Source organism: Lampris incognitus, chromosome 9 (genome assembly GCF_029633865.1).
Source record: "Lampris incognitus isolate fLamInc1 chromosome 9, fLamInc1.hap2, whole genome shotgun sequence".
Lineage (NCBI taxonomy): Eukaryota > Metazoa > Chordata > Actinopteri > Lampriformes > Lampridae > Lampris > Lampris incognitus.
The window spans coordinates 53,612,078-53,639,782 of record NC_079219.1 but is presented as its reverse complement, the minus strand read 5'-3'; the positions used below and the strand labels follow the sequence as shown (position 1 = coordinate 53,639,782).

Here is a 27,705-nt window from a genome sequence, read left to right as displayed (position 1 = left end):
GTTTTCTGTCTGAATGCATATACTTCCGGGGTGAGGGGGGTCGCCGGGCCAAACGATACCTTATATAAGCCCTCAAACTTCTGGCGAGCAGGTGACCTGAGGCTGCTCTCTGATTGGTTCCTTCAGATTTTCCAGGGGGCGCAGTCTGCGCCCCAGACACGCCCACTTTTATCGGCAGCGAATCGGTATTGTTTTCATGTTTTTTGAGCCAAGGTGATCGGACGATTCTCGTGGCTGTCAATCATTTCCGCACCCACCACGACGCCTCGTCTCGGCTGTCAATCATCCACCGTCTACGAACCTTGATAAAATCTAGAGGCTACATTGTGCTTCTTAGTAACTCTGACTGTGTGGACATTAAAGCAGCCGCCAGGTGTGCTGCGCCAAGGTAAATTGCGCCCCCCCCCAAATTTTTTTTAGCGCCAGCCGCCACTGCCACACACTGAAAAATAGACCCGGTGAGGGTAAAAATATCCCAAACCCTACCAGTAGATGTTTTCATATCATATACATCAGACAACCCAGTCGCACGGACTGATTATGACCTGATTTACGTGATGTGGTCACGATCTGATAGAACCCTAACCTTCGTGACCACATCACGTAAATCAGGTCATAATCGCGATGGTATCACGACCGAAAGTCCGCGCGACTGGGCAGACATCAGATAGTCGAGAGGAAGGTCATTTTGGGCTGGTCTTCTTCAGTCACAACCGAGCCGTTGTGAATGAACAACAACAACATCCGGTAACGCACGAGTGTTGTACTGACAAACCAACCATGAGGCGGTTAACCTGCCCCCCGAGACCCCTTCCGTCGACACATCCCACCCGCCCGGGACAGCGTGGAGCCCTGGATGTCGTGTACGCGTGAGGCTGCTGGTGGCCGACAGGGGGCGCCGCGTCCGCCGACGCGCCCGTCATAAAAGTTACGGCGCGCCGGAGCGGCGCGTTCACATCGAGCGAGCGAGGCCGGAGAGCGGTCCGGAGCGCCGCCGCCGCCGCCTTGCGCGTCCATCACGCTTCTTTGCGCTTATCGGGAGGCAAGACTCCTTCCAGGAGACAGAAAGTTGGGCCGGTTTTTATTTTATTTTTATTTTCTTTTCTTTCAATGACCAACCGCTTTAACTACCTGCTCCTGGATGAGGTTGGACTTTGTACATCCCGTCGAAACGATCACCATGTGAGGGTTTTGAGGCACCGCTTGCCGGTATCCCTGACGGATTAGCGAAGACCGCGCGACCACACCGGGGGGAGCAGGAGCAGCGCGAGGATGGGGAAACTCCAGTCCAAACACGGTAAGACCCGCGCCCGCACGAGCCGGGGGGGAAGCCTTGCAACACTGTAACCCAGCCGTGTTTTAACCGATCATGCTGACTAACGGCGGTGTGCTCTCCGTCCCCGTCCCCCCCATCCCCACCTCCACCACCACCCCCGCCCGTCCATGTGTGCCCGGGCTCTGCAGCCTGCAAACGCAGAGAAAACCCCGAAGGTGAGCCCCGACCCGCACCTCCCAGCCTCCTCGCGGGAGTTCATTATAGATGCAGCCGATGGAAAGCGGCGTTTGAATGGCCGCTGATTCGATACCGTCCGTGTGTGTGTGTGTGTGTGTGTGTGTGTGTGTGTGTGTGTGTGTGTGTGTGTGTGTTGTCGTTTCACAGGAGACAGCTTTGTTGTGAATGCCTTCCTCCGGAGAGGGATGGAGGAGTGCGAGAGGTACGGCGCCCCGGAGAACAAGCTGAAGAGCATCCAGGTACCAGGCTTGTTTTGTTTATTATTACGTGTCTCCCGTTCTGATCACGAAATAACGACGGTGGCCCGTGTCCGGTCTTTTTGAGTCCGGTCCAGCTGAGAAGTTCGTTATCCCCCCACCCCCACCCACCCCTTGTCACAGCGGGCTAGGCAAGGTGACCGCAACAAAGGCAAGGCGCAGGTTTGCGTCGCAGACGGCGGTTCACGTCGCGTCAGAAAGGGCTTCTTCTTCTTCTCCTCCTCCTCCTCCTCCTCCTCCTCAGCCCTGCTCTCTTTGTGAATGGTCTCTGTTTCTCATCTCAGCACACTCCAGTGCTTTCCAGTGGGGGCAAGCATCTCTGGAAATTTTTTGCACCGCATGTTTGTATGAGTCCCAGAAGAGAGAAAAAAAAGGAAGAAGAAGAAGAAGTGTGTTTTCTAATAGTTTTTTTGTCATGCAATGTTGAAAGAAAATATGGAGAGAGGAGAAGAAGAAGAAGGAGAAAAAGAGTGCGGCCAGGTGCTCATTAGCATTTGGTGATGGGACGCCGTGTGTGCAGCGCTTCTCGGTTTGTCTGGAGGAAGCTGTTGCGTTCCCCGATGGGCTGAAAGATGAGCCGGTCTTCTGCTTACTCGCGGGGGGGGGGGGTGGGAGGAGGGGGGGAGACCGGAGTACAATTTTGCAAGCATGTGCAAAGACACGCTGGTGTCTCGGCAAAGTCCTGCGTGCTTGTTGTTGTTGCTGTCATTTTTGGCCCACGACGCAGCCGTGCGGTGGTTATTTCCCCGCCTGCACACTGGATAGATTATGACAAGCCATGAGCCCCGTACGTGAACAGGCTTGGCAGGGTGGCACACGTCCGTGCGCGTACGCGCGCACGCACACACCGCAGCGCTGCAACAACCTGAGAGGCAAGGCGAGACGGAGGGGTGTAGTTATTGCTCAGACTGCGGGAAGTAGGCTGCTCCTGCGGCCGCTGGCATCGACGACTAAAGGCTGCGTCTTATTTTCAATGCCTCGTACTCTCGCGCACGCTCCCCGGTGGGCAGCAGCAGCCCCCCCCTCGCCTTTTGTGGCATAACATGACATCACTTCAATTAGCATGTCATTTCGAGAGAGGGGCACGAGAGCCCCGAGTCCCTCGGACAGAAACCCTGAGAAGTTCGCAACCCCTGGCGCGGAGACCCGCTGAGGTGGGTGGCGGCGATAGTCAAAAGAGTTATGGATTATATCAGGGTTATTAACCACCCACTCGTGGCGAGTTAAAGGAGAACTTTCCTCTGCTTCAGAGGAGCTCTGCTGTAGTTTGGGCTCCCCTGGGAGGGGGGGCGGGGCGGCGGGGGGGGGGGGGACCACCAGAGGCAGAAGACTGGAACTTATTAGTCGGCGGTTCCCGCTCCTCGACTCCGTCAGAGTCCTGTCCTTGATTTATTGCCCGTCATTAGCCAGGTACATATTACAGCCTCGTTCATAGACAGAGCATGTAATGGGTAAATACGTATGACTCCAGATCATTAAGTCATTTGTGTTTCCTGTTCACTCCGAAACCGACTTGTGAAAAGACGAGGGGCCCGTGTCGGGGGGTGAAGAGCAACTCGCGTTTTCGCACGATTGTGTGTTTTACCCACGATATTGGTTATATAGTAAATATTGGGTTTGACACGGTTTTGTGTGATAGCAAGTATTCTGTTGCACAGCATCGCTTTGCTTTGTACGACATCAAGCCGGACACGTGGTGTCCTGAAGGAGTTTTGCATCACCGAGAAGTTACGAAGGAGGTGATGCTGCTGCTGCTATGGCGCCGCACGCTTGTGTGTGTCGCTTCATCCGGAAGCCATTTTGCCCCAAAACCCTTCAGGCAGCATCTGATATACCACGCTTACCTGTTGTCCCAGTGCTCTGGATGCCCCTATTTTCATCATTACGTCATCATCTAGGGAGTAAATTGACCCTCAGCCCCCCCCCCCGTATTGTAACCCGCCTACTGGTTTATTCTTCTCCAGGGTTGGATTTAGGTCTCGTTCATTCCCCGGATGTGATTATGTTGATCAGTATTCCGTCGTCGTCTTGGGTGTCGGGTGTGAAAATACCGTTAGAAAACAGCAGTTGTTTCATTTTTCAAACAAGGGGGGGGTGTCTTTTAAGGCTTCTGATCAAACTTGCAACCGGATTTCGCTTACTCTACTTTTCAGGTTTTCCAGTCTAACGCGGTAAAACAGCAGTTTCCGCCATTAAGCGATCCTGGGCGGAAGTTAGCGAGAGCTAGCTAGACTTTGACAGCGTCCCGCGATAGACCCCGCCCCCCTCACTTCCGCCTAAGAGGCTTGTGAGCGCGCAAACCGATCGACAGCAGGAAGGGACCAATGGAGATGCCGGCTTGTAAGGCACTCTCCTGATTGGCTGATGAGGAGCGGGTACAGCATCCGGGGTGGCCAGAAAAGTGTTCGAAATTAGAATCGCTGATGATCCTCCGATTTATTTATTTATTTATTTATTTTATTTATTTATTGCTTGCGTCGACTTGGCCATTAAGCAGCAGGGAATATTAAATGTGCTTGTGATTTCATATCAGAAGGGTGGTTGGCCAAACACACTGTTTAGCCCCTTTACCCCCCCCCTATTGTCAAATGGGGGGAGTGGGATTCCTGAGCTGTCTGGCTGGGACTTCAAAGAGCTGAGCAGGGAGTTATAAAAGGGCTCTGATATCAGTGGAGCCTCCGACCCCCCCACCCCCCACCCCCGTCCTGGGGGATGGGCTGAGGTATGGAGGGCTATAGGAAAAAGGGGGGGGAAGCGAAAACAGAGGGGGAATGTCGCCCTTGCTCAACGCTAGCAACTGCTTTTCAGCTGGAGAAACGCCACGACGGTCAAAGTCGCCAAGGAGGAGTCGGTGTTGCGCTGGACTGGCCAGCGCTCAGACCAGTCCAGCATGTTTGTGGATTACCGGTATCGCCGCATGTCAAGATTCGAGACACTCGCTGGCGTAATGCCCTTAAAACTGTAAGCCTATAGCCTCCGCCAGGCCCCTTAAAAGGGTGGGATGAGAGGAGAGACAAAAGAGAGAGTGATTCGGCAGCGTGAGTTGGCCCCGGCTGAGAGGAGTCAACGAGATTTCTGACGCTGCAGGTGCTCCGAGACAAGTCCTACCTGTCCAAGCACCTGGTGAAAGGCAGGGAAATCAGTGGAGGCCCCATCAAAGTGTCAGCCTCATTTGCCAAAACTAGTGTAGGGGGGGGAGGGGGGCACTATAATCAACACCTGCCCCACCCCAGCCAACCCTGAAAATGACCCTGGTGTGCGTGTGTGTGTGTGTTAGATGATGAATATGGAAAGTGTAGCAGACCTGTGTGTTCATCAGCAGTGGTGCTCTGTGAAGGTTCACTGTGCGTCATCGCTGGAAACATCAACAGTCCTCCACCGTGCCACACACACGCACTCACACGCACGCACTCACACGCGCGGTGCTTCGTTTGGGCGCTGCTTTGCAGACATGCTCGGATGCCCAAATAATGACAGGCTAATTCAACCTTTCAACGCCGCCTTTGTCTCAAAACTCCCCAGTTGTGTCAACATTTCGGGGCCCGCGACAAAGACCATTAGTAGCGACTTCTGAGCGGTTCCTAATGTCGCGCTTCCCGGAGGGCTGCAGGCCGGGGATTCGCCTTGATGCCGGGATGCGCTAAGAGCTTAAGGACGCAAGTGCGCTCACCTTCGGCGATGGATTTGCGCAGTTCCTAAGCAACTCCCCAAAACCAGCGCCGGACCCAGGTTCGTCAACGTCTCCGTCGACAGCCAGGCCCGTGAATAAGACTTTCCCTTTATATAAAAATCACCTTTTTCTTGGCAGCCCCGCTCAAAAAGGGGGGATGTTTTACTTGGACGCGCGGGCCTTGCGGGCCGCCGTGCACATCTTCTCCGCGACGCGTTAATATCGAGTCAGCGCTGTTTTGTTTGGATGTATGGCGGCGATATCTGTTTCATTTTAAGGCTGCGGGCTGTCGATTACCGGCTGGTCTTTTTGTCTTCAGTGCGCCGAGAGACCGACTTGATCCTGGGGCTATTCTTTCAGGGCTCGGGAGCAGCGTGTCGTACGTGAGGACGTACGTGAAGACACCCGCGTGCCGTACGTGAAGGCGTACGTGAAGACACCCACGTGCTGTACGTGAAGGCGTACGTGAAGACACCCGCGTGCCGTACGTGAAGATGTACGCGAAGACACCCGCGTGCAGTACGTGAGGACGTACGCGAAGACACCCGCGTGGGAGTACGTGAAGACACCCGCGTGCCGTACGTGAAGGCGTACGTGAAGACACCCGCGTGCCGTACGTGAAGATGTACGCGAAGACACCCGCGTGCAGTACGTGAGGACGTACGCGAAGACACCCGCGTGGGAGTACGTGAAGACACCCGCGTGCCCTACGTGAAGGCGTACGTGAAGACACCCGCGTGCCGTACGTGAAAGTGTACGTGAAGACACCCGCGTGCCGTACGTGAGGACGTACGCGAAGACACCCGCGTGCCGTACGTGAAGGCGTACGCGAAGACACCCGCGTGCCGTACGTGAAGACGCACGTGAAGCCCGCCCGCTGGCTCCGCGGGTCTTCTCCCGTCGCGTCCCAGTCACCGTTTCTGTTTCTGGACTGCACTCATTCATCAGGAACATCCCGAGACTTGTCTCACATCCTCCTTTTCTAGGCCGCAACCGGGGGAGAGAAAAAAAAACAACCACCAAGAACAAAAAGCAAACAAAGCCCCGCCCTCTTTTTGAGGCCGTCTCGAGACGAGTTGTGCGAGGAAGAGGAGACGAGGAAGGTGCTCCGCCGTACGAGTATTAGTTTTTGTGTGTGCGTGTGTGTTGAAGGAACTTGAAGGCATTCAGAGGGTTTGTTTTTTTTATTCTCCCTCCCCTCCCCTCCCCTCCCCTGCCCCCCCTCCCCTGCCCCCCTCCCCTCTCTCCTGTCTTTTTTTGAAATTGGCTTCACAAGAAGGCTAGCTGTGAGCCTTCATCTCTGAATGAAAAGCATGTGGCTGGCGTCCAGAACAGCGGGGTCTTTCAGCACGGCCCCGGCAGACATCTGTTCCTGGTTTGTACAGCAGAGTCCTGGAGCAGGGAGAGGGGCTGTGGTGGGAAAAGGGGGTGGTGGGGGGGGGGTTGGTGAGGGGTTTCTCGGGGGAGATGTTTGAGGTGGGGAGCGGGGGGGGGGTTTACGGGGTAGTCGGGGGAAGGGGAATAAAAGAGAGCCTCATCCGCTGCTGCTGCTTCTGCAGCATTGTTTTGGGGAAGTGATCGCTGACCGCCGGTGTCTCCCCCCCCTCCCCCTCCCCCTCCGTCTCACGCCAACGTGCTGCGGCGGTCGGAGGTTCAGCATTGGCAGGTTGCCCGTTTTAGCGGTTCCTTCCTCCGGCGTCCGGGTCCGCCGTTTGTCCCGGAAAGCAAAGGTTCGCCCCGCCCCCTTCGTCAACGTAAACGCCGTCACCCGGCATAGGCCGAGACGCTCGTCACGGGTGCGAGGCGCCGGTTTTGGGGCTCTCTTTTATACGCGCGACAGTCTGCACGTGATGGTACCTACGAGTCACAGCCCCCCCCTCCCTCCCTCCCTCCCTCTCTCTCTCTCTCGCGCGCGCTCTCCCTCTTTTTCTAACTTTTTTTCATTTGTTTGTTTCTCTGGCTCGCTCCCTCACTGTCCTGTGTGTGTGTGTGTGTGTGTGTGTGTGTGTGTGTGTGTGTGTGTGTGTGTGTGTGTGTGTGTGTGTGTGTGTGTGTGTGGTTGCACGTTTGTGAGGAAACGTCCATGCAGTATATATATACGCGTTGAGTGTGTGCGTGTGTGTGTGGGTGTGTGTGAACGGATGAGTGAGAGGGGAAAAGTTTTGTATGGCCCATGTTTCATGGAAAAAGGCATTAGAACACTGCAGACCGATTGAGTGTTTATTTATGTGAGGATATTTATACTGTCTGAGGCACTTTGAAGCTGTTTGCTCACTTTCAGCCTCACCAGCGCCGGTGACAGGGGCGGGGCCTCTATTTGGCCATCAGGAGGAACCAAGGAGTCCTCAAAGCGTGCTTCATAATCCCTCACCACTGGCAGGCCAAAATGTTGTCACTCCGTCTTATACAGCGAGGCCAGTGGCCTGCGTTACGGCTAGACTTTGCATTGAAAAGCTCGGGTTATTCTTGCTGAGTAAAAAAAATCAAATAAAATGGGAATAAATAAATAAATAAATAAATAGTTGTTGACGGGCCCTTGTCCCGGAAGGAATCAGTGTTGCCGTCACTGCACCATATGGAGTTTTGCTCCTATAGGAAGGCCGTATCATACGGCGCGCTGGGTTAGACGCTCGTGCTCTGACTCCTCCCATCTGGACAGAAGAAGAGCGGGCGCGCAGACCCGAGACACGGCGCTTCCTCCGCTCCCCCTCGCGCCGGGGGCTTTCATCCGCGGGCGTGTGGCGCGGCGCGCCGTCGCCCTCGCGCTTATCTCACCACTTTCATCATCTGCCCCTTTGAAGTCAGCCCACCACGTGTCGCGGTTTCCCCCCCCCCGCCCCCCCCCGAACGGACTCTGGAGACGTTCTGGTTTACCGCCCCTTCTGAAGCCCCGCTGGTCCGGGCTCCGCTCCCTTCCGGCCGGTCCGGGGGGACGGACTTGTGTGCAAGTCGCCACACGTGGAATCGCTGGCGAACATCTTCCTTTCCTCCGCCCTTTTTTCTCCTTTTTGTGGAGTTTCCCCCCCCTTTTTCTCCCCAGTTGTATCCGGCCAATGACCCCGCTCTTCCGAGCCGCTGCTCCACCCCCCTCTGCTGATCCGGGGACGGCCGCAGACGCCTCCTCCGATACGTGTGGAGTCGCCAGCTGCTTCTCATCACCTGACAGTGAGAAGTTTCACCAGGGGGACGTAGCGCGTGAGAGGATCACGCTATCCCCCCACCCTCCCCGAACAGGCGCCCCGACCGATCAGAGGAGGCGCTAGTGCGGCGACCGGGACACAAACCCGCATCCCGCTTCCCACCCGCAGACACGGCCAATTGTGCCTGTATAGGGTCAAGCCGGAGGTAACGCGGGGGATTCGAACCCCCGATCCCCTCGTTGGTAGGCGACGGAGTAGACCGCCACGCCACGCGGACGCCCTTCGCTCCGCTTTTTTGATTGACTTCAGCTGAAACCGTCTCGGGTTGTCCTCGGTCCTGGCGGCGCCGCGTGACCCTCGTGTGAGCGGTCACGGACAAGGTCCCGGAAACGGGGAGAGCTGGCTCCCTCCCTGCGCTGTCAGAGAGGAGCGAAGGTGGCTGGTGGCTGGTGGGGGGGGGGTGGGCTGCCCCGGGGAGGGTTAACTCTGGTCTGTGTCTCTCTCTCTCTCTCTCTCTCTCTCTCTCTCTCTCTCTCTCTCTCTCTCTCTCTCTCTCTCTCCCCCCTCCCCCTGCCAGGGGAAAGAAAATACCTGGAGCTGGAGCCCGGTGCTTAGCGCTGACATTTTTGGCCAAGTCTGCTGGATCCAAGTGTGTGTTTGATCTCGTGCTTCTCCCAGCCAAGTAAAACACCGGGAGACTCAAAGGTTATTACATTTTAGTGTGTAAGGTATGTTTCCACATAAACCCCCTGTTCCCTCTTAGAAAGCTTTAGTTCTGGTCCAAGTGGACTTCATTTTGTGAGCCTCAGCGCAGCCAAGGGAATATTACCATTTTTTTTTTGTGTGTTCAGTTATGGTTGTTATTGGTGTTACTGCATGCTGTCATGATATGCTGTTGTTCATTGAACACGTTGCTTTAAATTAGGCCTTCAGCGCGTCTAATTTTGGCAGATGAACTCGCCGGAAACGGAACCGGTCATGGACCACGTGCTCAGCTTTTCACATGGCTGCGCCGACATTGTAGACCTGCATTGTTTTTCTGGTTTTTTTTTTACTGTTATATTTGGGACTTCATATATATATATATATATATATATATATATATATATATATATATATATACTATATAGCTGCAACAGCTACTCAAACCACTTTACGACAACCAATTAACGCCGCACGTTCACGCGCACGCGGCGTCAAGCGTGCAAGGTGACATCCGGCTCATCGGGAGCAGTTAGGGGTTAGTTGGTGTCTTGCTGCCAGGAGGAGCCGAGGATCGAACTTGCGACCCTCCAGTTACCAAACGACTCCTGAGCCCCCTCCGCCCCGTTTTGTTCACCAAATCGAGTGCAGACTGACAAGGAAACGGAGTCTCGTGCTTGTTGACGTGAAGCGAAACGCGATATTGGAATCGGAGTGGAATTCTATGCCTGTTATGGACACGAGCTGTGTTTGTTATCCCGGGAATTCAGCTTGTGGAAACCCGAGACCGTCCTCGTGAAGGTCAGACGCTGACCTTTTCTCTTTTCGCCCCTTTTTCTCCCCAATTGTACTTGGCCAATTACCCCACTCTTCCGAGCCGTCCCGGTCGTTGCTCCACCCCGTCTGCCGATCCGGGGGGGGGGGCTGCAGACTACCACATGCCTCCTCCCATACATGTGGAGTCGCCAGCCGCTTCTTTTCACCTGACAGTGAGGAGTTTCGCCAGGGGGGACGTAGCGCGTGGGAGGATCACGCTATTCCTCCCAGTCCCCCCGAACAGGTGCCCCGGTCGACCAGAGGAGGCGCTAGTGCAGCGACCAGGACACGTACCCACATCCGGCTTCCCACCCGCAGACACGGCCAATTGTGTCTGTAGGGACGCCCGACCAAGCCGGAGGTAACACGGGGATTCGAACCGGCGATCCCCGTGTTGGTAGGCAACGGAATAGACCGCTACGCTACCCAGACGCCCCATGTTTTTAACCCCCCCCCCCCCGAGTTTCACATTTGAATTGACTATCCAGCTGCCACAGACGCTGGTCTACCCTTTGGTCACTTGTTAGTAATTAAGAGTGGACTTACATGCCCAATATATGTCAAAATATGTCCAACATATGTCAATATATGTCCAGCATATATATCCAACATACGTCCAATGTCCAATATATGTCTCAATATGGGTTTTGGGAAAACTTGCGTCGCGGTGTGCTGCACAACCATCCCATAGTTGGGTTTATTTAAACCATCGGGAGAGCAAAACGAGTCTGAGAAGAAAAAAAAGAAAAAGAAATATGTCGTCAGGTGGATAAAGTCAAGAAACAACAGTTGGATGGACGCATTAGTAAGAGGGGAACATGTCATTTCTGTAGTCAACTACTGTTTCTGCACAAAATGTGCATCACGTCATGCATAAAGATGCCGTCAGCTGCGGCTGCTGCTGCAAAATAAATCTTTCTTTACTTTTCAGTCCGGCTGCCACCAAAAGTGCACCGACGCACCGAAACCACAGCGAAGCCATGTTAGGCTACCAGTTCAAATACACGTTGTGGAGCAGCTCCCCGGCGCTGCGCAGCGTTCTGATGTAATGTGCATCTCCTATTGGCAGACGACGCTAGAGTCTCCGTGTTATTCTTGTATGAAAAGCCCTCAGAGTCACTCCAGAATACTTCAGAAACCTCATCCCTACTCCACATTCCAGAACCTGACGCCCTGCTAGTTTCGGGGGCTGAAGGAGTGCAACACACACACACACACACACACACACACACACACACACACACACACACACACACACACACACACACACACACACACAAGCCCCAAACCCTGGCTTCCTGTATGCTCACAAAACAAAGCGCAGGTCCAAAAAGGCCCATGTGGAGGACCCAGGCGGTGGCTGGCCCTGATTTCTACTCATTGTTTTAATGCTATGCTGCTTGAAGCACTTTTAAATAAAAACAGCCCTCACTTCCAAAAAGAAAAGAAAGCCACAGTGATGTTGAAACTCTACACCTCCGAACACAGTCTTGAGTTCACATCAAGCATTCTGTCAAGGCTGATGTGATTAAAATGCATGGGTACCTGCCTGGGAAGGGGGGTGGGGGTGGGGGGGGAGAAACCCCACAAAAGATTCCGCTTCTTAACAGAGATTTAGGAATGTTTTTATTCCTTGCAGAGAACCGGCACCTTGAGATATGGAGCGCGAGCTCCCTTGACGGCGCCGGCAAGAAAAAGGAGGCGGGTCGGCGTTGATATGCAAATTACCTTTCTCTACTATATTCATCCCCCCCCCCACACTGCGTTCCCCGTCCCCTCCGTTGTTATCCGGAGAGCGCCGCAGCGTCGGATTTACCAGAACCTACCCCCCCCATCCTCTTTTGGACCCCGGGCCTGCACATGTGTAGGTATCGGTATTATGCAGCTCGTAAAACAGCGCGGGCCCATCTGAAAGCGGTTAGCTGCTGAAGCGCGCTAGCGCCTTCAAAGCGCAGAGCTGCGCTCCGCAGACGGCCGGGGCCTGGCGCTCCTTCTGCACATCGCATTCCTCCCCCCCCCCCCCCCCCGGTGGGGGATGGCTGCTAACTTGCTTTTGTTACTCGGACCTGTTCCCCTCGTCAGGATCCTGAGCGTGGTCTGCGTGTGGTGAATTTTGGTGGGAATTGTAGCTCGACAGAGTGGGCTGTGAATATCGTTGGATCTTTAGGATGGGCTCGGCGGACGCAGGGCCGCAGAGGCCCCCTCGCCGTGGGGGGTCATCGCGCTTCAGGAGAATCGTGTTTTTGGGTCGGTGGTGGTGGACTATCTGTGAGGAAATAGGCGTCCTGGCGGCTCGGCGGGGCCCACGGGGGTGGCAGCACGCAGCCTCGGGGCTTGTTGGTTGCGTTTCTGAGAGTCTGAAAACCCAACTCAGGACCTCTGCTGCACATCTCTCCATCCCTCTCATCCTCCCGTCTCCTGCCTGTCTCCGCCCCCCCCCCCCTCCGTCTTAACAAGGCACGGATTGCCAAACGGAACCGAGCGAACCTCATACCGTCAGGTGAAACCGCTCTTTTGCGGTTCAGCCGAGGATTGTGTCTCTCAAGCGCTTAGCTGACATATTTTTACTCCTATGCATCTTTTGTGGTGCTCTCTCTCTCTCTCCTCTCTCTCTCTCTCTCTCTCTCTCTCTCTCTCTCTCTCTCTCTCCCCCCCCTCTCTCTCCCTCTCTCTCCCCCTCTCTCTCTCTATGTAACAAAAAGGGTGGGAAGTGGCTGAAAGAGACCACTGTTCTCATTTCCTCAGAAGACAACCCCCGCCCCAACCAACCGACACCCCCCCTCCCTCCGCTCCTCCTTCGGCCTCCCACCCCACCCAACCGTTTCTTCCCCCGAGCCTGTCCACTTCAAAAGCTGACCCGGCCCTGTGCGCCCTGTAACATGTTTACCTAAAGGCTCGTTTCAAATAAACAGCAGTTCTCTTTGAGATGCCTAGCCCGGCTACTGAGAGCCTTTCAGAGAGCCCCTCTCTGCCCCTGTGCGAGGGGCTCTCCCTTCCTTCACATTGATTTACTTAATGATGCCCCGTAGAGCGGTTTTGCGAGATGTCCCAGCTGAAATCCTCACCGAAACTGGTACCAAAATGTCTCCCATGTAAATCACGCAAGTCGTGAAAAATGTACTCTTGTTTCAAGGAGACTCTGAAGCGGAAAGTTGGAAAAGCTGGTGAAGTTCACCTCGACCGCTGTGAACCATGCCGGTTGGTGACATAGCGGCAGCAGTGATGGTTTTGACACGTCTGGGGATGTGTTTTCGCAGCCGTCGCGGCACAGAGATCCCGAGACAGAAGGCTGTCTTTAAAAAACCCCACACCAGGTAAGTTCCCACATGTAGAGCAGCTCCGCAGGGGCCCGCCGTCCGAGCTACGCCCTCTTCTTCGTGTTGATAGGGGTGTGACCGATCCTATCACTGCAAGAATGCCAGTGTATCACACTGTCTGAACTTTTACCCTCGCCATCACGTGTCTGGCTTTCAATAGAAAACAAAAACCGCAAGCTGTGTCCAAATGACAGTTGTTGATGACGTCGTCGCTTTTACGGCGTTACGACACATCAGCACCTTTTGCTCTGGAAGCCACCAGTCCGCCTTCAAAAACCTTTTGCAAACATCGAGTGTCACACTGAGCACGTTCCACGTGGGTTTATTCCACTGGTGTGGACTCGAGTCACGCGACTTGGACTCAAGTCAGACTCGAGTAAAAAAATTGATGACTCTAGACTTGACACGACAAACCAACACGGGGGTCTCCGGTTCGAATCCCCGTGTTGCCTCCGGCTTGTTCGGGCGTCCCTACAGACACAATTGGCCGTGTCTGCGGGTGGGAAGCCGGATGTGAGGTATGTGTCCTGGTCGCTGCACTAGCGCCTCCTCTGGTCAGTCGGGGCGCCTGTTTGGGGAGAGGGGGAATAGCGTGATCCTCTCACGCGCTACGTCCCCCTGGTGAAACTTCTCACTGTCAGGTGACAAGAAGCGGCTGGCGACTCCACATGTATCGGAGGAGGCATGTGGTAGTCTGCAGCCCTCCCCGGATCAGCAGAGGGGGTGGAGAAGCGGCTCGGAAGAGTGGGGTAATTGGCCAAATACAATTGGAAGAAAAAGGGGTGAGGAGGTGGGGGAGTGTGCAGCAAATCAGCTCTTTAGTTCCACAATTAAAGATCCACTGTTGGAGATTTGATGAAGAGCGCACGATGACTTGTTTACAACTTGAAACTCAAAGTTTAAGCCTTGGGACTTGACTTGAGATTCGAGCGCCAAGACTTGAGACTTACTGGTGACTTGGTAATCAATGACTTGGTCCCACCTCTGGCTTATTCCCCCTGAAATAAACCTTTACCCCCAATTCCCCGGTGTGCTGCACGGCAAAACTCCCATGGATATGAAGACTCGTACCTTCGTTTACCCAAGAAAAGGCCAAAGTATAGAAGATAAAAGTGGGCACATTTGCCCTCACCTAAACCCCCCCCCTCAATTTCTTATGCAAAAATTTGCTCTATATATAAAGTTTGTTTGATTGATTGATTGATTGATTGATTGATTGATTGATTGATTGATTGATCATACATGCTAAGTATGCAGGGTGAAGGGCTGCAGCCAATGTTTTAGTGCCTCTACCTTTTGCGCAGCCCCAGTTTCCAGGAACTCGGGCTGTGAACGCGGCAGATCTGCGCGTGCTCTGCACAAAAGCAGCTGAGGAGAAGAGAAAAGAGGGAGAGGGGGTGGGGGAGGAGAAGGAGGAGGCGTAGCGGAGCTGCCCTCTGCTCCGGAGCCTTTTGATCTCCGCTTGCTTGCGCCACGGATGAATTACGCTCCAGGGTTTTACACTGGGGGACAGTGTTTCAGACGCGCACCGCTCGTCTGTCAGGTCACTGGAGGTGCACACATGGCAGACTGAGGCTGGAACCAGGACGCGCGTAGGCCAGAGCCGCCGCCTGTAATCCCAAATCACTACTTTACGCCGACTGGCTGGGGAAAGTTCACGTTGGCTGTTTTCACTCTGACATTTTGGATCTAAGGCGTCAGTCGGATGTGCTTCTTTTGTTTTTCTTTTGTTGATTTCGTTTCTGGAAAAAAAGGATTCGCTTTGACAGTAACTTGGCCCGCACGTGTTCACAGCACGTGGCGAGCCTGTCACCACATGGTCCATGAAGTCCACGAATACTGGGATGGCATCCAGTGCTTTACCTGTGCCCCCGTCCATAGGTCCGATGTAAAGTTTTGCCAGATCAGTACGCGGATGGACAAGACCATAGCGGATCCGTCGAGGCCCGGGTTAACAACGGCCGCCATTGGTGCTGTGCCCTCACAGGGTACCGATGAAAACTATAAACCCCACTGTGGGGGCGTCCGGGTGGCGTGGCGGTCTATACCGTTGCCTACTAACACGGGGATCGCCGGTTCGAATCCCGGTGTTACCTCCGGCTTGGTCGGGCGTCCCTACAGACACTGTTGGTGGGAAGCCGGATGTGGGTGTGTGTCCTGGTCGCTGCACTAGCGCCTCCCCTTGTCGGTCGGGGCACCTGTTCAGGGGGGAGGGGGATCTAGGTGTAATAGCGTGATCCTCTCACGCGCTATGTCCCCCTGGCGAAACTCCTCACTGTCAGGTGAAAAGAAGCGGCTGGCGACTCCACGTGTATCGGAGGAGGCATGTGGTAGTCTGCAGCCCTCCCCGGATCAGCAGAGGGGGGTGGAGCAGCGACCGGGACGGCTCAGAGGGCAGGGTGATTGGCCAGGTACAATTGGGGAGAAAATGGGGGGAAATCCCCCCCCAAAAAAAAAACTCCACTGTGGAAAGAGGGAATAAGCCGAAAGAAGATGTGTCCACAGCATCAGGGATTAGCCCGTTGGTGCTACTATCTATTTCCTCCCCAATCTCCTCTGTTTGTTTTCACATCGCAACGTCAGCCCCTTCCGCCTTTCCCCTTCTCGTGGGAAGTTGCGTAACCTTCGTGTGCCATGCCGCGGCCGCTGCCAGCGGCCCTTTGGCATCGGTCCATCCCGCGTATCTGCGCTTTCTTCACGTCACCCGAGCAGCGCGGGGTTTCTTTCACTTCCGACGCCCGGCGGGAGGGTATTTTTAGGAATCCTCAGGAAAAAAAAAAGCACTCGGGGTTGACCCCGGGACGACCCCCTGTCCAGTTCCAGGCCTGTGAGGAACTTCACAGCTTGGAATAAAGCCTGTTCTTGCACCAGAGTCAAGAATTCTCGTGGTCTCCGAGGCTGGCAGTCCCTGCACGCTGGAGGAGACAGACGGGCAGAAAAGGGAGAGGGAGACATTGTTTTGTCAACACACGCATACTTACGCATTCTTTCACTTGTTCTTACGTTTTCCATGATTATAGTTCTCATTGTGTTTGGATTTTATCGGGAATGTTGTGACGGAAGGTTCATGGTAGTGTAGCGCTTTGAATTTATTTATTTATTTGTTGGACCCCCGCCGTCCCCCCCTGCTGATCCGGGGAGAGCTGCAGACTACCACATCCCTCCCACGATACATGTGGAGTCGCCAGCCGCTTCTTTTCACCTGAAAGTGAGGAGTTTCACCAGGGGGGGGGGGCGCGTAGCGCGTGGGAGGATCACGCTATTCCCCCTCCCCCCTGAACAGGCGCCCCGATCGATCAGTGTAGCGACCAGGGCCCATACCCACATCCGGCTTCCCACCCGCAGACACGGCCAGTTGTAACAACGGGGATTCGAACCGGCGATCCCCCGTGTTGGTAGGCAACGGAATAGACCGCCGCGCCACCCGGACGCCCCTTTGAATTGAATTTAACTGAGGAAGAGAGAGGGGGAGGAAGAGGCAGAGGAGGCGTGAGACCAGCTTTCGGAGAGAGGTAAAACGGTGAAGTTGGGCTGCAGTCATAGCCCTGCTGGACACGAAGAACCTCTTTCGTCTCTAATACCGTCTCGTGCTTGCGTCTGATGCAACAGTTTCCGAAGCAAAACCCACATTTCGCCCGAACCGGTTCTGGCCCGGCAGCCTTACCTTGCCACGAGGAGGAAGCACCGCCCTTGCGCAGAAGTGACGTGTGACGTCTGCATGGTGGTGGCGTGGCGGTCGAGGCTCCTATCCGCTGCTCGGCGTCTTAACCATCAACCCGTCTCGCTCACGCCGCTCCCACCCAGTGGCTCCGTTTGACCGGCCGACCTGATTGCCTCCCTGCGGGCTGAACGCTATAATAATACACCGCAACCGGCGTCCCTCTTTCTGTTGGTCCAATATGCCTCCCAGATGGATGTTTGGAGGCTTCACGCTACATTACTGGCTGATTGGTCACGGTCTGCGCGAGCTCTATGGAGGGAAATCGCTCTGCGGAACCTCGAATTTAGGAAGCTATTGAATTCATGATGCTTGGGGGGGGGGGGGGAGAAACAAACATGAAGCATATTTTGATATTATTGAACTCCCCCTATCATTGTCAGTCATGCGGAGCCGCACTTCTGTGAGAAAAGCCCCGCAGTCATCCGCGGGGAGCATTTTTCTACTGATCGTAGACGATGTGACCGGACGCTCAAGCCAGCCCTCCTCTGCCCAGAAGGCATGATGGGACAGCCTCCCCGAAACACACACACACGCGCACACACACACACACACACACACACACACACACACACACACACACACACACACACACCCCTTGGCCTTCTACAATAGGCAAGCCGCAAATTTGGATGTGAGGCAGAGGGAGGTGAGGAGTCACTCGGGTTGTGGGATTAGACGGGGGTGTGGGATTAGATAGGAGTTTGGGATTAGACGGGGGGTGTGGGATTAGATAGGAGTTTGGGATTAGACGGGGGTGTGGGATTAGACACGATTTTTGGATTAGACAGGGGTTTGGGATTAGACAGGAGTTTGGGATTAGACAGAGGTGTGGGATTAGACAGGGGTGTAGGATTGGACAGGGGTGTAGGATTAGACAGGGGTGTGGGATTAGACAGGAGTTTGGGATTAGATAGGAGTTTGGGATTAGACGGGTGTGGAATTAGAGGGGGGTGTGGGATTAGACGGGAGTTTGGGATTAGACGGGGGTGTGGGATTAGACGGGAGTTTGGGATTAGACAGGGGTGTAGGATTAGACAGGGGTGTGGAATTAGACGGGGGTGTGGGATTAGACAGGAGTTTGGGATTAGACGGGGGTGTGGATTAGACAGAGGTGTGGGATTTAGACAGGGGTGTAGGATTGGACAGGGGTGTAGGATTAGACAGGGGTGTAGGGATTGGACAGGGGTGTAGGATTAGACAGGGGTGTAGGATTAGACAGGAGTTTGGGATTAGACAGAGGTGTGGGATTAGACAGGGTGTAGGATTAGACAGGGGTGTGGGATTAGACAGGAGTTTGGGATTAGATAGGAGTTTGGATTAGACGGGTGTGGGATTAGACGGGTGTGGAATTAGACGGGGGTGTGGGATTAGACGGGAGTTGGGATTAGACGGGGGTGTGGTGATTAGACGGGAGTTTGGGATTAGACAGGGGTGTAGGATTAGACAGGGGTGTGGAATTAGACGGGGGTGTGGGGATTAGACAGGGGTGTGGGATTAGACGGGGGTGTGGGATTAGACGGGGTGTTGGATTAGACAGGGGTGTAGGATTAGACGGGGGTGTGGGATTGGACAGGGGTGTTGGATTAGACAGGGGTGTGGGATTAGACAGGGGTGTGGGATTAGACGGGGGTGTGGGATTAGACGGGGTGCGGAAATAGAGAGGGGTGTAGGATTAGACGGCTCGCGTCACGTGTTTGCGACGCGACACCTGTGACCGTCGCCGTGCCTCGTGGTCCTGCTTGCGGGTGCGCGCTCCTCCCTCCAGATGTTTGGCGGTTTTGTTTACATTCTTCACCGCCCCGCGGGACCTGGAACGGCCGCTGCGCCACGGGCCGCCGGCAGCCACAGAGGTTACAGCCGGCGGAGCTACCGCCCGAGCCGTGACTCGCACCCCCTGCGGCTAAACAAGCCAAACGAAGAGAAGAAGAAGAAGAAAGGGGAAGCTGCGGGAGGGGCCGGGTGGGGTTGGGTTTTCTCACAGGTGAGGATAAAGATGACTGACACCTGAAAGCGGGGAGGAAGATAGCCTCCACGGTTCACAGCCAACGCTTTTACACAAGAGAGAGACAGAGGGGGGGGGGGGGAGAGAAGGGGAGAGGGAGAGGGAGTGGTTCTTTGTGTCGTAATAGTTTCAACGGTTGTCCCATCCTTTTGTTTATGGTCGCTAGACGAGGAGAAGCGCTCGAGAAACGTACCGACTCCTGGCGGACGTGAAAAAACTTGTTTCAGCGCAGCTGGCGGGATGAAGAGCAAGGTCACCCCGGCTACATGGGACCATTTTCAGCTGAGTAGCTCATAGTCCGGCTCACCTGGAGAGGTGACTGAGACTGACCTACCCCAGAGAGAAGGGGAGAGAGGGGGGGAGGGGGGGGGAGAAGAGAGGTGTCGTTGCTTCGGACAATAGTGGGATCTGTGTCCCGGCCCACCTGACCTGCAGCCGGGCTTCCTGAGATCCATGCGATGTGCTGTTTAAAAGGGCTCTCTGGAATGTGGAACAAATCCCCTCAGCTTTATCGTCCCGGGCGTGCTCTCTATTGGCCCCGGCTGAAGAGCCAGGGGGCCCATGCGGGAGCTCCCAGAATTTCACATGGAGGCCCGAAACGGAGGAACATCCTGTTTGGGTCTTACCGCCTCTCCCACGAGGGCTTTTGATGTGCCACCGGCTAGTGCGCCCCCCACCGTTTGCTCTCTTGTTTGCCAGAGTGTGCGTGTGCGTGCGTGCGTGTGCGTGCGTGTGTGTGCGTGTGCGTGTCCTGTCTGGCTCTCGTGTACGTCTTGTGTTTTCTCTGGGTGTCTGGAGCTGCACCGTGGTTTAGTTCACACTGGACAGGGCCAGGGGAACACTGCTTTATAGTGGGGTTGGGCGAGACGGCAAAATTTCCCCACCGGCCACCGTCAGCCCAACCATCGGCGATAGCCAATAACCCCAACCCCCCACCCCACCCACCCCCCGGACTCCCGTGCACGTGCGCCGGCCATTTGCAGCAAATGCAAGCGTGGAAGACCTCGTTGCGAAGAGGAATACAAAATATTTGGGGTTATTTGGACTTTAAACCAGACGCAGCCGGCAAGCCTCCACCTGGATGGAGTCATTTGCCGTCTTTGCAAACGGGTGGTGCAGGCAAACGATTCTAACGCCGCCAGCGTGCACGAGCATTAATGTGAGAGGATAATTTTACTGAGACATCATAGCCAATATATAGTATATGCTACTCTTCTTCAATTAAACACAAATTCGGGGGGGGGGGGGGCAGTCCGGGAACCGCCGCAGCCGGGACGCGAACCCGGATCTCCCCGCACCGCGGGCGACAACGTGAACCAGTCCGCTACAATAATAAACCACCTTGAGAGCTTTGCAAAGCATTAAAGTGTAAAGACAGGCTGAATTGGGCGGGGGGGGGGGAAGGGGTCCGATGGCGTCGTCAGATGAAGGACGCCTCCGCCTGCAGGCTCCACATGAACAAACGGGTGGAGGGAAACAGAAGTATGCTAGTGAATGATCAGGGTGCACAACGGCACATACAGGTTTTGTCTGGTTCTCTAATGTGATTTATGGGTTGACGTCGCTTTTTCAGCACCAGTCGCTCGGACAGCAGCCGCCGAAGACGACGACGTCATCCGGTCACCGTCCCGTTTACTGAACGGACTCGTCTGAAATCACCGCAACAAGAGGGTGCAGGGCGCCCTGGTGGCGTGGCGGTCTATTCCGCTACCCCACCAACACGGGGGTCGCCGGTTCGAATCCCCGCGTTACCTCCGGCTTGGTCGGCCGTCCCTACAGACACAGTTGGCCGTGTCTGCGGGTTGGAAGCCGGATGTGGGCATGCGGCCCTGGTCGCTGCAACGTCGAGGAGGCAGACCAGTAAATTATCAAAATAAAAGCATAAAAAATCGCCCCCAGAAAAAAACCGATCGCCGATATATTCCTATGGCCCACGCGGCCACGCCTACCTCGCGCTGGTCCCGTGTTTGTTCTGGGCTCGTGACTCGGATTTAAGTGGTTGTGTTTTACAACCGACAGGGCGGACCCGGAAGTATCTGAACGGAGCACATGAGCGTGGCCACGCAGAAAGCCACTCGGAGGATGTCCCGTTAGCCCCGCCCAGCGCTGCCTGGGGCTCGGACCCGCGCAGTAGTTCAGTATTGTTGTTATGTCGTCTTTATAACGCCATGAATGTGGAGGTTATGCGTAATGCTGTCGCCTAACTCCATGCCAACCAAGAATCTGTACCCCCAAAGATCTGGCACAAGGAAACCGGAAACAGTTGAGTATATTGTGTTTGGACGTAGTATTGTTGACATATGGGATGTGTTATTTGAAGACCAGCGGTTTGACATTAGACTTTTCCTTCCTAGTTTAATATAATCAGCCTCACGTGGACTCTGCTGCACGTGGAAACAGGTTGATGTGGTGTGACGTTCCGTATGATCCCCGTGGTAATAAGATTTTCCATTTTGCCCAGCGCTCTTTTTTCCCCCCTCCCCTTTTCTCCTCCAATTGTACTTGGCCAATTACCCCACTCTTCCGAGCCGTCCCGGTCTCTGCTCCACCCCCTCTTCCGAGCCGTCCCGGTCTCTGCTCCACCCCCTCTTCCGAGCCGTCCCGGTCTCTGCTCCACCCCCTCTGCTGATCCGGGGAGGGCTGCAGACTACCACATGCCTCCTCCATACACGTGGAGTCGCCAGCCGCTTCTTTTCACCTGACAGTGAGGAGTTTCGCCTGGGGGACGTAGCGCGTGGGAGGATCACGCTATTCCCCCCAGTTCCCCCTCCCCCCTCCGAACAGGCGCCCCCCACCGACCAGAGGAGGTGCTAGTGCATGCCTCCTCCGATACACGTGGAGTCGCCAGCCGCTTCTTTTCACCTGACAGTGAGGAGTTTCGCCTGGGGGACGTAGCGCGTGGGAGGATCACGCTACCCCCCCCCAGCCCCCCCTCCCGGAACAGGCGCCCCCACCGACCAGAGGAGGCGCTAGTGCAGCGACCAGGACACACACCCACATCCGTCAACCAGTTGTGTCTGTAGGGACGCCCGAACAAGCCGGAGGTAACACGAGGATTCGAACCGGCGATCTCCATGTTGGTAGGCAACGGAATAGACCGCTACACTACCCGGACGCCCCCCCCCGCCCCGCCCCGCCCCGCCCAGCGCTCAGTTAAACTAAACCGTGGTGTTCTGTGCAGCACTGAATACCACCCCAGACCTGCAACACTGTTTTTGGTAGTTTCTCTCCAAATGAACCTTGTTTATTTATTTTTTGGTGGGGTGGGTGGGGGGGGGTCATTAATTAATAACCCTCGTTTATTTTGGAGAGGGGGTCGTTAATTAAATCCATCATGGGTGATGTAATGAACCTCAGAACCTCCATAATCACCATCTCATGTATTAACCTCTCCCAGATTCATGAACGTGACGGCAGTTTGTGGGCCACGCTAATCTTCTTTATGACGTCCCGCGCAGCAATCAAAGGCAGGAGGAGAAGAAGACGGGTGACGGGAGGAGCGGGGGGGGGGGATCGATTTGAGAGGGGGGGGGCACGGGTGAATTCCGACGGTTGGCAGGCTGGACTGGCGTGGACAGACAGGCATGCCCGTCCCTACCCCCACCCCCCAACCCCACCCCACCCCCCAACAGCTGCTGATGTACCGGGACCGAACAGGCTTCTGCCCGTCGCTTCATGTCCTGCCAAGAGAGACTCTGCCTCTTGGTTGACCTCGTGTACCAGGGGCCATCTGGGCCACATGGGCCCGGCCGAAATGACACGAGGGGGGGGGGGGCAATCTGCCCCTCTGCTCTTATCTCATCGCCACTCATAGAGAGGACGTGTCATGGCGCACTGATAGATAGATTAATTGGTGGGTGATTGATTGATTGATTGGTTGGTTGATTGATTGCCCAGTTAATGGACAAAGGCAGATTCTCAGCTGTGCGGCCATGTTGGGAACTGAGAGACGGGAGATTTGGATTTGGATCTGTGAGGCTGGACTCCAGAACGTTGCCTCCCTGGATGAGGATCCGGTTTCAAATACCTGCGTGTGTGTGTGTGTGTGTGCGCGTGTGAGGGGTATTGTAGCTCACTAGTGTACCAACTCTATATTAGGATGAGGGTGTTATGCTGAAGAGAGTCGGAACTTATCGGGCCTCTTACCTGATCCGGTTTGTCATGTTGTTTGTTGTAGGTTCATTCATTAAAGTGTGCTCTCCATATAGTCTCTGTCCTCGCCACATCATAGTTTATCTTCTTTTATCTTCAGAAGTTTCTGTTTAATCTGCCAGCTACGCTATAGTGTTTCAGTATGGCTCCTGCAGTGGTGTTATCCACAAGCCGATCAGGACTGGGTCGGTTCTGACTCCTTCAACTAGGCCTGGCCTCGGCAATTGGCTGAGTCACTACAATTGTATCCGGCCAACTACCCCACTCTTCCGAGCCGTCCCGGTCGCTGCTCCACCCCCTCTGCCGACCCGGGGAGGGCTGCAGACTACCACACGCCTCCTCCTATACACGTGGAGTCACCAGCCGCTTCTTTTCACCTGACAGTGAGGAGTTTCACCAGGGGGACGTAGCGCGTGGGAAGATCAAGCTATTCCCCCCCGGTTCCCCCTCCACCCCCCCGAACAGGCGCCCCGACCGACCAGAGGAGGCGCTAGTGCAGCGACCAGGACACATACCCACATCCGGTTTCCCACCAGACTCGGCCAATTGTGTCTGTAGGGACGCCCGACCAAGCCGGAGGTAACACGGGGATTCGAACCGGCGACCCCTGTATTGGTGGGCAACGGAGACCGCCACGCTCCCCGGACGCCCTTGTCCTTTTATTTTGCTAATTCCTGGTCTGCCTCCTCGAGAATCCAACTCGGTAAACAATTAACCCGTAAAGCACAATTCCACGCGTGTGTGAGCAGGACCTGCAGGTGGCGCTGGTTCACCTGCACCTCCTTGTTGCGCTGATCTCAGACGAGTCGTTCAAGAAAACAGGGGGGGTGACTGGATGACGAAGACGTCTTCAGTGGCTGCTGTCCGGGCGACTGGTGCTGAAAAGCGACGCGAGTTCATAAATCATATTAAGAGAACCCGACCAAAACCTGTACGTGCCGGTGTGCACCCTCATCATGTACTGGCGTAGTTACGTTTTCCCCACCCGTTTGTTGATGCGGAGGCTGCAGGCGGAGGCGTCCTTCATCCGACGCAAACATCTCCAGGTGATTTATTGCGTTTAACTGAAGAAGAGCAGCGCATAGGCTGCGGTGTTTCAGTCAGATTAGATTCTCACAGTAACGCTCGTGCAAGGTGGTGGCGTTAGAATCTTGTGCCTTGCACCACCCGTTTGCAAAGACGACACATGACGTCATGCGGGTGCTTCGGCCTGCCGGCTGCGTCCGGTGTAAAGCCAGAATAACCCCAGACCAGAGCCCTAGAGAGAGAGAGAGAGAGTTGCGTCAACTCCGTCGACGTCAGTGGGCCAATTATTTAACAGCAATGGCGGCTCATGGGAGCCCCGGATGGTTCCAAACGGGCGACCCGGGGCAGCGGAATTCCCATGGCGGAGGTGGTTTTCTCGCATTAATCAAAGGTTAATTTGCAGGTAAGAAGCTACAGTTGACATTTTAATGATGACCATTTTACGAGCACGTTTGAATCGAATTAACGATGCAATTTAAAGCGTGACAGCTCGCCAATTCCCACACGTGCGCATAGAATATGTGTCACGTTTGAATATATCTATATATAAAAGTGAAAATCTGAAAATATTGGTTAGTGGTTACCGGAAATCGCGGCTAAGCAGTTCATCTAAATGACCCGCCAAGCTTCGTGTGGAACTATCCGGCGGATACATGAACCACGTGACCCTCTCGCGTTCTGACCCCCTCAATGACGCAACTCTCTCTTTCTAGGGCTCTGGCCCCAGATGGGGTATTTTGTATCGGTAGAGGCTAGTTCCCGCCGATGCAGAGAACGATCAACTGAGCATGCGCGAAATGCCTCTCCCGCGCCTCCACACGCCCCGCGTAGCATCCAGGCGCTGGGATTCTAGGAAGACCCGCCCCCTAATCTGCGTCTGATTAGCTAACTTTAACCCTAACCCCGCCCCAACCCTAACCCTAACCCTACCCAAACAACGGAGGCGACGAGTACTTGCGCATGCTCAGTTGACCGTTCTCTGCATCGACGGGAACTAGCCTCTACCATTTTGTATCTTTTTCGCAACGAGGTCTTCCATGATAGCGTTTGCTGAAAATGGCCGGCGCACGTGCACGGGGGCGGGGGCAATCGCCGCCTGCTGGGCTGACGGTGGCCGGTAGGGAACTTTCCCGCCATCTCGCCCAACCCTACTCTCCCGGAGGCCGTGCCCATAGTAACACGGACGACTGTTAAATGCCCGTCCACACTAGCCCAGCAAGGAAACACGTCTTCTCCCAAATGTTGTCCAGCGACGAGTTGGAACATGCCTGTCCCGCGTTGTAGTGGGGACACCGGAAGCAGCTTCTTGAAACCGCGGGATGTGAGGTCGTCATGTGACCTCGGGCTCGGGCTCCCTATTGGGCTGCACATGCCAAATAGAAGGGACTTCGGTTTTGCTGTTGCTGTTGTTGTTGTTGTTAACAGTTGTTGCTGTTGTTGTTGTTGTTTTGCTGCTTCATCGCGTGGGTGCACAACTCTCAAGGCGTTTGTGACATGAAAATGCCGTTTCCCAGTTCCTCCAGATGAACGTGTGCGCATGGCCGGAGGGTGGACGCCGAAAGCACCGGTGGCTTCCGTCCACCCTGTCCGGGACAACCCTGCGTCGCTCTCCTGCTGTCCTGCAGGGGAGGACACGGAGGTGGTGCAACTTGCCGTCTGTCCTGGGCTCCCCGTGTGTCTCAGCTACGACTCTGTCCCCCGTCATCTCGCTCGCTCTCTCTCACTCTGTTTCTCTTTTTCTCTCCCTCTCTCTCCCTCTCTCCCTCTCTCTCTCTCTCTCCCCCCCCCTCTCTCTCCTCTCTCTCCCTCATTCCCCCTCTCTCTGTCTCTCCCCCCCCCCTCTCTCTCTCACTCTCTCTCTGTCTCTTTCTCTCACTCTCTCTCTCCCTCACTCCCTCTCTTTCTCTCTCTCTCTCTCTCTCCCTCTCTCTCTCTCTCTCCCCCCCCCCCTCTCTCTCCCCCTCCCTCTCTCTCCTCCCCTCCTCTCCCCCCTCTCTCCCTCTCTCTCTCCCTCCCTCTCTCTCTCTCTCCCTCTCTCTCTCCCTCTCTCTCTCTCTCTCTCTCTCTCTCTCTCTCTCTCTCTCTCTCTCTCTCTCTCTCTCTCCCCCCCCTCTCTCCCTCCCTCCCTCTCTCTCTCTCTCTCTCCCTCCCTCCCTCTCTCTCTCCCCCCCCCCTCTCTCCCTCCCCCCCTCTCTCCCTCCCTCCCTCTCTCTCTCTGTCTCTTTCTCTCACTCTCTCTCTCCCTCACTCCCTCTCTCTCTGTCTCTTTCTCTCTCTCTTTTGTCCCTCTCTCACACACTATCTCTCGCTCTGTATTTCTCTTCCTCTTACACACTTTCTCTTTTTCTCTCTCTCTTGCTGTTTCTCTCGTTCTCCCCCTCTCTCTCCCTCTCTCTCTGTCTCTTTTTCCCACTCTCTCTCTCTCTTTTGTCACTCTCTCACACACTATCTCTCGCTCTGTATTTCTCTTCCTCTCTCACACACTTTCTCTTTTTCTCCCTCTCTCCCTCTCTCTCGCTGATTCTCTCGTTCTCCCCCTCTCTCTCCCCCTCTCTCTCCCCTCTCTCTCTTTCTTGTTCTCTTTTTTCTCTCTCCCCCTCTCTCTCTTTCTTGTTCTCTCTCTCTGTCTGTCTCTGTTTCTCTTTCCACCCCCCCCCCTCCGTCTGTTTGTCTCTCTGTTTCTCTCCCTGCCCCCCCCCCCTCTCTCCCTCTACAGCGGAGCAGCTCACATCTGGTTTTGAGTCGGGGCCAGGTCGGTTTCTGGTGGAATGGAGGCTTTTATTTCTCAATGCTCCGCTCCCTCTCGCGTCTCATTCTGCGGTAACGAAAGACGGAATTTGTTTACCAAGCCGTGTTCCTTCCATTATTTGACGCTGCTCGGCCCTCATTTTCATCATCGGCAAATCCCACAATCATCCCCCGATTAATGTTGGGGAGGGAGGGGGGGCTTCGGGAGGGGGGTGGGGGGGGTTCTGGTGCCGGCGGTCACCAGGGCTTTCCCCTGGCGCCTTCTTAAGTGTCACGTCCAGGTGAATTTGTGTTTCGAGAAACCACGCGCGTCCCGGAGAGCTCGCGAATCCCTATCGGCGGCTCGGTATCGGTATCAGAAGAATTCCTTCTGAGTCCAATCAAGGAAATAGCTGAGATTGTTGGTCTGGCTCAGACGGGAGAAGTCAAAGTACAATATACAATAGTTTAAGGTCTGGGGGGGGGGGAGACCCAAACAGATAGTGCCAACTCTGTAGTCAGCTTGGTAGTTTTTCAGGCTAATTACATCTTGACATAAAAATAAGCTATCTGGTATTCCCGAAAACCACGCAGCGCCAAAATTACACGACTGGGCCTCCAGGAAGATATCTTGTTTTCTCCGGGGTGTGCTCGGACGTGGA

General features: G+C 55.0%; 1 protein-coding gene across 1 annotated transcript in view; it reads left to right on the top strand.

The window, feature by feature from the left end:
* Positions 1-1,272: 1,272 nt before the first annotated feature.
* The window catches only part of nkd2b (NKD inhibitor of WNT signaling pathway 2b), a 43,384-nt gene continuing 16,951 nt past the window's right edge, over positions 1,273-27,705 (top strand). The window contains exons 1-3 of the mRNA XM_056286741.1: positions 1,273-1,297; positions 1,465-1,491; positions 1,661-1,752. Coding sequence (XP_056142716.1) covers positions 1,273-1,297; positions 1,465-1,491; positions 1,661-1,752 — 144 coding nt within the window. The remainder of the gene's footprint in view (positions 1,298-1,464; positions 1,492-1,660; positions 1,753-27,705) is intronic.